This window comes from Coturnix japonica, chromosome 13, assembly GCF_054131305.1.
Source record: "Coturnix japonica strain WE chromosome 13, WE-NBRP24, whole genome shotgun sequence".
NCBI classification, from domain to species: domain Eukaryota; kingdom Metazoa; phylum Chordata; class Aves; order Galliformes; family Phasianidae; genus Coturnix; species Coturnix japonica.
In genome coordinates, this window is record NC_140675.1 from 20,709,639 (window position 1) to 20,721,495 (window position 11,857).

General features: G+C 44.8%; 1 protein-coding gene across 6 annotated transcripts; it reads left to right on the top strand.

Moving 5' to 3' along the window:
• Positions 1-48: 48 nt before the first annotated feature.
• Positions 49-11,393, top strand: REXO5 (RNA exonuclease 5). 6 transcript variants are annotated; one of them, XR_014933965.1, is made up of 19 exons: positions 49-171; positions 645-763; positions 1,122-1,248; positions 1,807-1,894; positions 2,981-3,130; positions 3,269-3,357; positions 4,062-4,177; positions 4,762-4,900; positions 5,441-5,535; positions 6,282-6,384; positions 6,943-7,079; positions 7,398-7,506; positions 7,840-7,950; positions 8,119-8,216; positions 8,719-8,811; positions 9,269-9,488; positions 9,721-9,914; positions 10,366-10,475; positions 11,176-11,393. XR_014933965.1 is itself a non-coding variant. In XM_015877466.3 (19 exons), exons 1-19 carry the CDS (start codon positions 64-66, stop codon positions 11,243-11,245), a joined length of 2,316 nt encoding a protein of 771 aa, XP_015732952.3. In that variant the 5' UTR covers positions 49-63; the 3' UTR covers positions 11,246-11,393. The 6 variants fall into 6 exon arrangements, 5 of the variants coding, with proteins under 5 accessions (XP_015732952.3, XP_085370581.1, XP_085370582.1 ...); XM_015877466.3 differs by having other exon boundaries at positions 8,079-8,216; XM_085514455.1 differs by having other exon boundaries at positions 4,770-4,900; positions 8,079-8,216.
• The last annotated feature ends 464 nt before the right edge of the window (positions 11,394-11,857 follow it).

Below are 11,857 nucleotides of genomic sequence, written 5' to 3' on the forward strand. Positions count from 1 at the left end.
CCCCGCCCCGCGGCTGCGCGCTCCCCGCGCTCTGTGCGCATGCGCCGCGAGCTCGGCGTGAGCATGGCGGGTCCGCGCGGAGCCGTGACCGGCTGCAAACGGCGCGTGGGACGGAGCGAGGAGCAGCCGCGGGGCGGGAAGAGGAGCCGGGCGGGAACGGGGCAGGAGAAGGTGAGCGGGGAACGGACACGGCGCGGAGCGTGGGGGCGTGCTGTGCCCCGGTGGCGCAGTGGGTAAGGACGCCACTTTGCAACACTGCAGGCCCGGGTTCGAATCCCCCCGTGGCGCAAGTGGTCGAAGTGCCGCTGTGCTACAGGAGGCTCCATTGAATCCCGGGGTTGGACTCGGTGATCTCTAAGGTCCTTCCAACCCGCACAGACTGTGATACCGTGACACTTAAACAGTTCCTTACCTACAGAACAGCCCAGGTCGTCCGGGTCATCGATAAAGATATTGAAGAGGACAGGCCCCAGCACTGACATGCTGAAGTGTGGGCTCAAAAGGAACTTTAAAGAATGGAAGTTCTTTGACGTGCTATTGCTCGTGCCCAGACAATACGCTGTTTGCTGTGTAATTCACCTCCTGTTCCACAAACGTGTGCGGTCACATGAAACCTTTCCTTACTGCCATTCTCCTTCTTACAGAAGTCATCTCACTTGTCCGCAGCGTTGCTTGGTGAGGACTGTGAGATCAGCCTGGAGCAGCTGTCCGAGCTGTTACAATACGCTGCCCTGGGGAGACGCCACAACGCAGCTCAGCCAAGGTACAGCAGCTCCGTGCCCTGTGCTGTGCCCCCTGTGCTGTGTGCGCCAATGAAGGCAGGCAGCGCGTTGTGGACCTCGTACAGCACCATACGGACAGCTGGTGTTACAGAGGGATGGTTCTTGTTAGACTTGGTTGCAGACCAGAGTTCCTCTTCTGAGGAGGAATTCTAACATTTCATACTTTAGTTTCATGTAATCACAGAAACAAAACAATTTGTGGAGCAGCAGCTTCACACAGCGAGAAAAGAAATGTCACTTTGTTGGACTTAAAAGTTGGGCTGGCTCCAAGTTTGTTTCTGAGAGTGCGTGATGATTGTGTTGCTTTTTTTTCCCATTTATTTATTTGTTTTATTGCAGCTGGTGCCATATTTATCACCAAAGCCACCTGGCTGGGGTTGTGGTTATTGTTCTACACGAACTGAGCCAGCTCCATTTCTACAAATTCTATTTGCAGTTCAAACACCTCCGAAGAGTTTTCCGGCACGTAAGTCCCTGCACTGTTGTTGTCTACTAAAATTCACCCAGTGCTGAAGCCATGTCACACTCCTGGGTGTGAGTGAGGAGAGACTCAATAGAGTTGTGCTGTTCCCACTGACTGAAAATCACTGTGTGCTGTGTGTCAAGTTTCTCCCATTTACTTAAATATTACTGAAAGAGTCATTTTAATTTTCTGAGCTGCAAACAAAGTCTTGGAAGGAAGGAGGGAAGGAGAAGTGCTTTGATTCACACTTGTAGCATAGTTTCCCAAACTGCAGCAAATGCAGAATCATGGCAAGTGTGGAACTACTTCAGGTCCTTATCAGTGTAGGACTGGGGTTTGTGTTCTTCATCACATCAGTGAAGGCAAAGCTTTCTCCTTGAAACAATTCTGTATCGTGTGGCATTAGGTTATTTTTTTTTTTAGTTTTCCTCAGAAAATGCCAAATCTACTTCTTTTCTATCCAGCCTTCTCTAAATTGGAGTGGACTGGGGATAAAGAGGCATCTTTCATGCTTGACATTTCTGCTGTGTTTCCAAGTTTCTAACACATCTCTTTTTTCAGAGGTTCACGTTACCACCTCCTCCATCTGACTTCCTGGCCAGTCTGTGTGGGGAAGGAGCAGGCTTGAATCCTCCAGGCAGTGCACAAGGTACCTCACTTGGCTTTGCGTTCTCTCTTTTGGTCACAGCAGTTCAATTTTTGGAGTAATTGAACATCTTTGTGCCCTGTGCAATCCTAGCATGCTGCTATAGTAAACTTGCTTACGAAAGAAAAAGTGTAATGCCAAGAGGCTTGTTACACTGACTACTTCAGGAACTCTGTTGGGTTTATTATCACAAGTAAATGCAAAAAGCAGAGAGATTTTCTTTTGACAAGTTTAACACAAAATTCTGATGCTTCATTACTCCCTTTGTGATTGTTTTATTGTAAGATATATCTGCAGTTTTTTAGTTATACTGAGCTGTAAATGAAGGTAAAGAACAGGTGTGCTGACAACTGATGCCCTATTTTTACACTCTTTATAGAGGTAATTGTAATCCAACAGGCTTGTACAAAATCTGCAAGACTACCATGAGAACTTCACTGAAATTGTTAGAAGTGTAACACAAAGAATCTTGAATTCAAGTCCTAAATGGGAGAATGAGCAGCTGTTACTTTCACTGTAATGACAGAGTCCTGTAGCACCTTGTCTGTAAGCCTGCTGCACTGTCACAGAGCTGAGACATCAGGTACAGTTTTCTTTAAGTGCAATCTGCAGAGGATCACCTACAAAATAGTTAAAGTCTATACAGTTGTGGATTGTGAAGTCAGTTCAGTGCTTGCTTCCTTGTGAGCCGTGCTTACAGCACGTTTTCTGTGAATAATACTTTGGGGAAATAAGTTTGTAGAGAAAATAGAAAGAAAAGAGAGCTGCTTTTCTGGCTTCCATGAGATACCAAACGACTGTACTGTCATGCTTTGGAGGAAGGTTTTGCTCTTTGTTCTGCTGAGAGGAACGAGAGATTTGTAGTACAACTGGCTCATAGGCTGCGAGCAGTGTCAGCAGCTGAGCTGGGAGTGGATTCAGATGTTCTGATAGACTTGTGTGCCCACATACATTAAGTATCCTGATATATGTACAGTGTGTTCCATGCATTTTCTCTTGAAATGGCATAGTCTTTGAATGTGCCTGTTTGTGCAGACTGCAGGTAAGGAGTTGCTGTCTGATCCTGACAGACAATTCTGTACATTCCAGGCCTGATTTCCGCTGGCGTTGAATGTATTCCTAAAAGCTCAGGCTTGGATTGTGATCCCATCATCCGGAAATATGGCAAAGAAAGACGAGGCCTCACGAGCTACACTCTAACTTCAGAAGAGCTGAAAAAGAACGATTATCCCATGAGAGGTTGGTTTGGGAGGTTTTGGTTGGTATGATTTTTTTCTTTAATTTTGAAAATGAAGAGATGTTTTGTCGTATAAGTTGTATGATAACTATTAGAAGAACGAGGTCTGTGTCTTACTCACGTGTATCTTTTCATTTTAGATTCCCCTGAATATAAGGGTTATATGTACACAGAGTGTGACCTTCAGAGGACAGACAGCAGCCCCCTCTTTGGTCTGGACTGCGAAATGGTAACAGTATATGGATGATCTCTTTCTGGCTGTTCCAAAACAAACCAAGCACCCTGTGCATTTATCAAACCACTTCTGACATACCTGCTTAAAGTCCATTCTTTGATGGTACCAGTGCTAATGCAGCCATGGGAAGGACTTGGTGGTTCTGGAGACATCAGCAAAGTTATCTTTGTCCTGAGCATTGCAGCAGCGAGCTCAGTTCTGTGCTGACTCTTGTGGCAGCATCTGGATCTACTAGGTTTACTGCCAATGCTGTAGTCACTCCTGAGGTCTTTGTTTTACAGTTTCTTCCCTCAGCCCTCCCCAGGGTTTGGGAGTGCAAAGGTGTCTCTGTGCCACATTTTTTCTGTAGCCATCGCAGTTCTATAGTGGCATCTTTGAGTGACTAATGATGTAGTCTGGGGTCTGCTTTTAAATTACATTATCTTCTTAGGTGAAGACACTGTCAGCAGCAGCTCTGCTCTGCAGAGTACAAATCAATACTGTGAATTCAGCACTTTCCTGTAGAGTTTTCTGTGTGCTGATGTGTCCAGGGCAGGCGTTTACCACTTGAAATAAAGCATGGCATGGCACAAAAGCTGCAAGTGGTAGATCTCCAAGTAAAGTGACTTGTGGTAGTGACGCTGCCTATAGCCAAAGCTAAGGAATCCAAATGGCAGCATCGAGCTGATCCAGTGCCTGCCTCTGCTTTGTCCTAACAGTGCCTGACTGCAAGAGGGAACGAAGTCACTCGTGTCTCTTTGGTGGATGCAGAGGGGAAGTGCCTTCTGAATGAACTAGTCAAACCAGAAAGCGTGATAGTGAACTACCGCACCAGGTGACTTCCATTAAAGTTTCTTATCATCTTTAAGACCTGCAGCCCTTTCAGATCAAGCCTTCTACACTGGATCTTTCAGAGCACTTTATGTTCATGCTCTCACAGTTGTGTCTTGCATTTTGCTCAATGTTAAGAATACAGTTTGTGCTACATGGTTAGAATAACTGTCGCTGCATATACGCTGCTGCATAGTGTCTGCTTGTCTAGCTACGCGTTGTCATTCTGCAGTGACTTGGATTTACCCAGGAGCTGAGCTGCCTGTTTTTTCGGGTTATTTGAAGCACCTCCTTCCATAACAGCCTGGCAGGATTTTGTTAACTATGTTTTCTGGTGCTGAGAACTGCAACACTTAGTAAGTCATGCCTGAGAGAGAACAAACATTTGAAACAGATATGGTAGCACAGCAGCTTCATATCTCTGCATTGCATCCTCTTGTGTTGGAATATAGCTGCCGAGAAAGCAGTAAATAGCATTCTGTCATAAGTTATGTTGGATTCATATTTTGCATGTCCTGCTTGTAATATTCTCCAGTAAATGCTGTTGCTAATGCATTGCTTCTACCTCATCTCATTTCTGTTTTGAAGATACTCAGGAATCACAAGGAAAATGCTTCTTCCAGTGAAAACAAGATTGCCAGACATACAAACTAGACTGAAAAAGATACTTCCCCATGATGCAGTATTGGTGGGTCATTCTCTGAATGCTGATCTTCAGGCTTTGCAAGTGAGTGTTTTTCCCAACACTGTGATACTCATTTCAGATGAAAAAGGCCCAAACAGTTCTTTTTATTAGTGGACACTTGTTAATTGCTTTTCACTATGCATAGCCTTATGTTTATAAGGACTTGAAAGAGAGAGACTCCTCTTACATATATAAAACTTGCAAGCTGCTCTTACGAGCCCAAAAGGAAGAATCTCATTAGACAGAGGTATGTGTGCAACAGAAGCATTACAGTCTGCTGCACCTGGGTGCTTCTGACATCTCTGTTATGGGAAGAACCAAAGTCCTTCCTATATTTAATTAAACTAACGTAAAATTCCTGCATTGTAACTAATCTTTCTAATCCAATTTTGATCTTCCCAATGGAGTGTTAGAAAAGAGATTTGGGCCTGTTTTATTATTGCCATGTGTTTGTTGTTATGGACCAGTTATTTGTCAGTGAGACACTAGCAGTTGAAATGAAGAGGCACAGATAACAGAGTTATTGCCCAGTTCTCTGACTCCTGTTCTTAAATTAAACAGGTGATATTTCCTCTCTTCCAGATGATCCATCCCAGTGTTATTGATACTTCATTACTTTTTGCCAGAAGCGAAGGCCGAAGATTTAAGCTGAAGTTTCTAGCCAAAGCTGTTTTGGGGTAAGATTATGAAAGCATTGTCATGGGAAGTATTAGAACTGTTGTGGTTCATAGGGTCCTGCCTTTACACCAGTAGCAACTGAATACTTTTTTCCACTAAAACTCAAAAGAACAAACAAGTGAACACAGTAATGAAGAATTTACTGTTTCCTTGAAACATTAAGCGCAGCAGATTGGCCTGGTTTTGTGCACAACCAGATCCAAGTTCTTGTTTTTATATGAACCACAAAACTAGCCTTATTGCATTTGTACAGTGTATGAAATCGTAGAGCAGCAGATGCACTCTGGCTCACACAAATGAGATTTGTTGCAGCTATCAGGAAAGAAATGCTAATTTAGGTAAGCATGATGTACTGACTTAATCATATCCCTTCCTATGCCAGCTACCATAGCATGTCTTAGCAGTGCAGTGCTCACTACTCAGCTCCAACCTTCCCAGAGCTGGAGGCTGCCTCTCCACCTGTGTGTAAATTGTAAGTTCAGCCATTGATCAAGGGAGAAAATGAAGAATGATCATAGACTGATCACGCTGTACTGCTTCTGTCAAACCCTGGGAACATGGAAAAAAGGTTTCTTGCAGTAACTTTGGGAAATATTAAGCAAAAATGCTGCTGTGCAGAATTGAAATTGTTTTTAGGGAGAGGAAAGCTATTTTTGTTGAAAAGGTTCCGCTTTAGAAAAAACAAGACGTTAGTTAGTATGGAAAAGTAGATAACCTGCCTGTATGTGCAATTTTGATACCCTAGGAAGGAGATCCAGTGCGAACAGAGGCTTGGTCACGATCCTGCAGAAGATGCTAGAGCTGCATTGGAATTGGCTCAATTCTTTATTAAGAAAGGACCAACAAAGGTATTTATGTCTCATGTCCTGAACAGCAGAACCTGCAAATTGTTGTGCTTACAAGGGAGAAGTACTCTTGCCCGTTCTTTTACTGAGGAAATGGAGCTGTGATAAAATCCTTGGTTGTGGTAGCTTACTTTCAGCATCTATCTTGGTGTCTCAGTACTCAGACACTGCCACGAATCTGCATTGCTGCTGATCTCTCACAAGGGCATTGGGAATGGAAAGATTCTGACGCTCAGCCTGTGGGACAGCCTGTCTTTTTCTCAGTGAAACAAGTGAGGGACATTCTATGTTTTGGCAGCGATTCAAGCTGGTTTTATGAGCCTTAAATCTCTTTCTTGCATTGCTGGTTTCTGCGAACACATTTTGGATGTGCTTGCTGGATGGTGCTCAAACACTGCTGGCTTGAAACTGACAACAGAAAATAATAACGCAAAAAATGAATTGCCTGTGTTTCTCCACTGCTGTGGAATGTGCCCAGGTGACTCATGGAGCAAGCACATGGGTGGTGGTTAGTTACAATTAGCAGAGATGAAAGCCAACTGCTCATCTTCTTTCCATAAGGTAGCAGAACTGAACTTGGAAATGCTGCTGGCAGCTGAAAGGCAGACTGAAATCTCACCAAACAAATCTGTGAAGCAGCCACAGCAATGTGGGGTCCAGAAGCAGCTGAATGATCCTCCACACTCATCCAAACCATGGTAACAAGATTCTCAGAGATGCGTATTTTTCCTTTGATTGAATCCTTGGTGAAATCAAAGACGTGTCCTGTTTTTGGAAGGATTCCAGTATCTTCAGAGGGGGACACTAAATTGTGGAGTAGCACTAAGGCATTTTCAGAAGTTACTTCTTAAATTTCACAAACCATTTTCTGGGCTTCTTCTGAGGACAGAAATATTCTTTAAAATATCTTTACTGAACTGTAGCATTTTTCAATGATGGGCACCTTTTAAAGGCCTTTAACTCACCACATTGACAAATATTGTAATTTACAGCTTTATTTTTTCTCTCTCTGCCAGTATTCTGGCCCGCTTGCAGGGGATGGGCCAGAAGCCCCTCCTTTTGGGCAGACAGGAACTGGGCTCTTCTGGCCTTTGTCAGAGTGACCTCAGCACTTCCAACAAACAGGTGAATGGACTCAGAGTGGGTTGGTCTGAGCAAGCGTTCAAGCTGTTAAAAGTTCTTCTTGTCCTGAGGCGGGAGGTGGGTCGTGTTTTCAGAAGCTGCCTGACAGTACTTTCAGCAGTGGTGTTAATACCAGGTCAGCTGAATCCATTTTAACCTTTCAAAAATAAGCTTTGATCCTCTGTCGCCATCTCATGACTCACTGAAGAACAAGTTCTGCTGGAGGTCTTCCTTAGACAATGATGAGAATTAGAGCTGGGAATTAAGCTCAGGAGCTGTTTCTGGTTTGTTGCAATACAGTTACCTCTTTGAACCTTTTGCTCTTCTTCCTTCCAGATTCTTCAGAGAGCCTTAGAAGACGTTCCCCTCTCCACATTCAGTATAATTCAGTTCGGTTTGAATCCAGAGTACTTTGCATCTCACCATCTTGCTGGATTTTGCAACAAGGTAGTCATTGTTTTGAGTGAGAGTGGCCTTCACTGCTGAGCTTGGGAGGAGACGTGGTGGATCTGGTGGCACCTGGTAGTTAGTGTCCTTGCTTTGTGAAGTTCCTTCTCTAATCCATGTTCTTACAGGTGAGAAACAAGCTGACTGACATGCTGACAATTTACGCAGGTCCTTTTGAAGAAAGCTTTTGCCCAAAGTCTGTGAAAAAAGAATTTGGAAAGTGTGGGCCAATCCAGTCCCTCACGGTGGTGACTGAAACGTACCAGGTGAGGAGCACTGGCAGCATTCAGTGTGCTGACAGGCAGCGAAGTCAAGAGTCATCTCTTGGAAAGACAGAGATTAGAACCACTTAAATACCGGTTATTCCAGTGGTTTTTTGGGGGGGTGGAGTTTGAGGGGGGCACTTCTTGGCATACATGAAAGCTGCTCCACACAGTGACAAGAATGAACACAGCTGATATGGTGTAACATTGCTGTCCAAGCTACAGGGCTTTAGCCAAGTGTTGATGATGCTGAGATGAACTTTGTCCCTCTCAATAGAGCTGGTATGCCAAGGCCTGTAATGGCAGAAGAAGGTTGTTTTTAGTAGTTGAGCAAATTAAAGGTTGTTTTTAATAGTTGTGGTATCTAGAGTGTTACCTGTGTCACCCATTCAGACCCTTTATGTGCCATTTAAAACAGAGAAGAACCGTGAGACCTGAGCTGTAAAAGGGGAGGGCTAATATCTGCTATTCATAAGCCTGAAGTATCTTGTCCTTTTGTTCCAAGCCATATGTCTGCATCCAATATGATGTTCTGGAAGCTGCCCAGCTTGCTCTGGAAAGCCTAAATGGAGCTGAGGTAGCGGGATCCTGCATTAAGGTAAGCAAAGTAAATAGCAAAAGCCTAAGTTACATTTAGTGAAGGAATATGGGCCAATACGAGTCTTTTAATATCTACGTAATGCATAGAGTGTGGGTGGATCTCGGCTAGCTGTGCTGCCAACATCTCCCGAGACAACTTATGCTGTGGTCTCCTTTCCTTTCTGCTGGACAGGTAGAAAAGCACCTGGACTTGGCAACTCCATCTTTAAAATGAAGAGCTGAGTTGCTGGGTGTTGGAATGCCATATAAGCAGTATGGGGTTCTTAATCATCTGGTGTTCTTGCATTGCAGACATGGTCTTTTCCTTTTTCGTGACTTGATTAGTTACATTTTTTCAAGGAAAGGAAAATAGCCAACAAAGTTTTGATGATGAGACAAAATCATTTAAAAGCAGCTTAGAGGATGGAGCTGCCTTGGCCGATGTGTTGCATTTGTTCTTCTTGGACTCACTTCAGGTTCAGAGACCCATCACTGCTGCAACACTGGACTGTGATGTTCTGATAAAGGAACTGGAACAAGATATAGAAAATGAAGGTGTGATTTATGTGGCAGGAATAAAGAAGTCATTAACAGAGACAGATTTGCAAGAAGAATTCAGCCCATTGAAAGACCTTGAAACTCTGTTCCTGCCAAAGGATCTCCAGAACGGAAAGCACAGCACCTGCTGTTACCTCAGTAAGTAGCTTTGCAGTGCATCCTGCTTGTTTCCTTCATGCAGCCCTTGGAAATACGATGGAAACTCACATGTGCTGCAAGTGCCAGTATCTAAAATAGTCTGAAGCAAGGTAGGATCTGCTCACTGCAGCGATTTCAGTTTCTCATCTTCCTGCTCCTTTCACCTTGCCCTGCAGGTGCCAAAGAACAGGGAACAAGAACTGTGAAATCATGATCCCTGTTTGTTTTTCAGAGTTCCAGAATTCGCACAGTGCGGCAGAAGCCATGGAGGCCATCAGTGGCTGGGCTGTGAGGGGCAGCGCGCTCAGGAGCAGACACGCTCTTGCTTCGGGTCACCTCTGGAGATGGATCTGGAAAATGAATCACAGCAGCGAAAAGCAAGGAGGAAACAATTTGAGTGAGAAGATGGCACCACTGTCTGACTCTGTGAGTTTAAGGCTATGCTGCCTTGTTACTCTTAGTGAGAAGGTGAACAGTATTGAACTGCATGCTGCCCTGAGATGCACAGGGGAATGAGTGAAGTTACACAGCAGCTGGAGCCTGAGAGCTAACAAAGCAGAGCACAGGTGTAGGGAATGGCACAGAAGTCAGAGAATGAAGTGAATCGTTGTGTAGTGTTGCAGGCCAGAACAGGACAGGTCTGCTCGTAGCTGTCTCTTTTGCTGGGGCCAGCTGTAGTGCTGAGTAGGGCGTGCAGCTCTCCCTGCAGCTGAGCTGGTGCGCTTCCAAATGCCAGCTGTAACCATCACTGCTGTCCTCCCCTGCTCAGTCCCGGACTCTGCCCCAGCTCAGCCTCCTCATAAACATTTCTAGATGTGATCGTTACATATCTGCAGAAGATCAGGGTTTCGTAATACTGCTGTATTCTGTTCTGCAGGAGCAGGATGTAAGGAAAGAGGTGAAGAAGTTAGACCACTATATAAAGAAGCTTTATAGAAGTCTGCAGGATAACACCTTGTGTGTTGTTCTCTTTTCTGGAACAAACAGGTAATTTACTGCCTTGTGTTTTTATCTTCATTAAAAAGGAAACAAAAGCCAGACAAAAGGCCTAAAGAAGCTGTTGTATTTATTTAGTCTGACTTTCATCTGAGGCCAATAAAACCTGATCAGTACTTTCTTCTGTAAGCATTGCTCCAGATTAGCAAGGCTGAAATCCAGTGCTGATTAATTGCACAGGTTTTTTGGTTAGATGAAACTTGTGAGATATTTTGTCACTATTTTGAAGCTGATACACTTTTGCAGTTGTCTCGACAGCAAAGTGAGCTTTCAGCACGTCCAACTGAATCAAGCAGAGGTTGCACAGCAGCCAGGTTTTTGGTCGTTGGGTTTTTGTGTGTTTGATTTTTGAACCACCTGACAAAGCTCTGCAGCCCAGGCACAGTCTGGCAGTTGTCACATGCCGGACCAACAAGTGTAAACCTTCCCCAGGCCCAGGCAAGGCCATAGTGCCTGGCTGCATCCACTCAGTCACACATCGACCCCTGCTGTTCTGCTGTTCCCTTTAACAAAAGCAGCACCAGTCTGTGGAGACAGGAGCTGCACTGACCGGAGCAGAAAAAGCATCACAAAAAAGTGTTCGGTGGAAAATAATACATGCAGTTTTCCAATCTGCTTATGCTGGGGGTTGCCAGCCTGCATGCATTGAGGCTGCCCTGAGCAGAAATAACATCTCTTGTTTATGTTGCAGCATTCATGGATCACAGTCCGGCCTCGGTCTGATGGGAATAAAAGATGATGGAGAGAGCAGTGCTGATTAAGCTGCCGAATTTTTAAAGTCTTTTGTAAAGATATTCAGTTACTTAAAATATTGATGTCTTTGTAAAGAGCCCTTGCTATAGGACCAAAGGCTTTCACACTGTATCTTTTATACAGTCTCAAAATAAAAGCTGTTCAAAACATCTTAAAGCACGAAGCCTTTTCCATTAATACTTTTGGCTGTGGCATTTTCCCTGGCATGGAATCAGGCAGACGCTGCAGAAGGGCTGAGGGCAGCACAGGGGAAGCGTTTTCTGTAAAGCCCAGACATGGTTCCAGTGTTGGGCAGTGCTGTGCTGCAGGGCTGCCTTCACTGCAGCTCTGTGTTGTACCTGCAGCAGCTGCTCTATGGAACGTGTTGATCCAGCTCCCAGAACAGTTGTGGCCTCATTTCTGGAAAGGTGCGGTGCTTACAGCACGGAAAGGAGGAGTTGCTGGTTCGTACCTCTTGGACAATCTCTTTTCTCCCACACCCCTTAGGAAACAAAACAATTGCAATTTGGCTGCAGCGGGGAAGGGCAAAGGCTGCTCGGGCCACCTCAGCACCCAGCTGTGGAAACTTCACTTGCCATGTTTTTGGTGGGAAGCTGTGAGTGCAGAGCTGCGGCAGGAGC